At 59.9% G+C, this 1,299-nt stretch overlaps 1 protein-coding gene across 1 annotated transcript in view; it reads right to left on the reverse strand.

Moving 5' to 3' along the window:
• KBTBD8 (kelch repeat and BTB domain containing 8) overlaps positions 1–175 on the reverse strand; it is an 11,419-nt gene extending 11,244 nt beyond the window's left edge. The window contains exon 1 of the mRNA XM_026074934.1: positions 12–175. Coding sequence (XP_025930719.1) covers positions 12–27 — 16 coding nt within the window. The 5' untranslated portion in view covers positions 28–175. The remainder of the gene's footprint in view (positions 1–11) is intronic.
• Between the last annotated feature and the right edge of the window lie 1,124 nt (positions 176–1,299).

The raw sequence follows: 1,299 nt of genomic DNA on the forward strand, positions 1-1,299 counted from the left end.
GCCGCACTGACCTCCTAACGCTGCCATTCTCGGGGCCCCAGCTCCGGCAGCGGGAGAGGGGGGCGACCCGAAAGGAAATGTCACCGGGGCTGCTTCCCCTGCCCCGCTTCCTCCCCGCGGCCCGCTACTACCGCGGAAGCCAACCCCGCTCCTCACACGGCCCAACCTGCGGCGCGCTGAGTGGCCGCCGCCCCCGCCGCCTGCCGGGAAATGTAGTGCCGGAGCCCGGCGGCGGGCCGCCCCCGGCCGCGGCGCATGCTGGGAGCTGTAGTTTCGCGGCCGGGCGGKGTACCTGGGAGTTGTAGTTTCCAAGATGGGGCTGGGGGGGGACAGGCCCGGCCCGTCGCTTAGCAACGGCGGGGCTGGAGGGGGGAAGGCGCTCGGCCGAGCGGCCATTTTGGGGCCCTGCGGCCTCCACCCTCAGGCGGGGGCATGAGGGCGGCCCTCAGCGCCTTGCTGTGGCCCTGCTGTTGGCCACCACGGACTCAGAGCGTTCCCCTCCCTGGGGGCACCCAGCAGAAATGGCCTCTCCATGCACATAAATCCCCCCCCATTCCTACCTCATCAGCTTTACAGGCCTTGTGCCGCCTCCTGCGGCACAAACCCCGGGGTCTGCAAAGGGCGGAGGTGTTGCCCCAGTGGGCGCCTGCCACGGCCTGCACTGGAAAACCAGCAGGGAGAAGGGAAACAGCGAGAGAAAATACTCGCAGCCCTTGTGGCACCGCGAGGACGTGGTCGGGGCACGGCGGCGTTTGGCTGCTAGATCCAGGACTTGGCTGGGCTGCGCTGCCCTTTCGTCAAAAACGTATAAGCAGCTACGCGGGCTGCAAGCTCGTYGTGCCAGGAGCGGTCGGTTTTTTCTGTATTTGCACCCCACGCAGCAGCATGCTGCTGCCGGCCAGATTAGCAGTGCCAGTGCCACCTAATGAACGCGGCAGCTGAACGCCTCCAGCAGACAAGCAACCGTTTTGCTGCTGCTGACCTTTAATACCGCAAAGCATGTTTCTCTCTCCGTATAGAGATCAAGCGGCTGATAGTTACCAGCTTTTTCAGCTCTCCGCAGGGCCTAGCCACTGGTTTCATTCTTGATAACTGAGTCGTTATCAGAAGTTTGCTGTGGAAGGGTGTTTTTTTTTTTCATTTCCTTTGTGAAATGCAGTTAATGAAAGACRAATTACCAAATACTGGAAGCATTCAGAAGTTCTGTGTATTTTTCTGTTTTTATTAAAATAGATGTAATACGTCTTTGCAGCTGAATAGTTGTGAGAAGTTTGGTTTGTAAAAAAGAATAATGCAAGC

Source organism: Apteryx rowi, unplaced genomic scaffold (assembly GCF_003343035.1).
Source record: "Apteryx rowi isolate R43461 unplaced genomic scaffold, aptRow1 scaffold_4, whole genome shotgun sequence".
Taxonomy (NCBI): domain Eukaryota; kingdom Metazoa; phylum Chordata; class Aves; order Apterygiformes; family Apterygidae; genus Apteryx; species Apteryx rowi.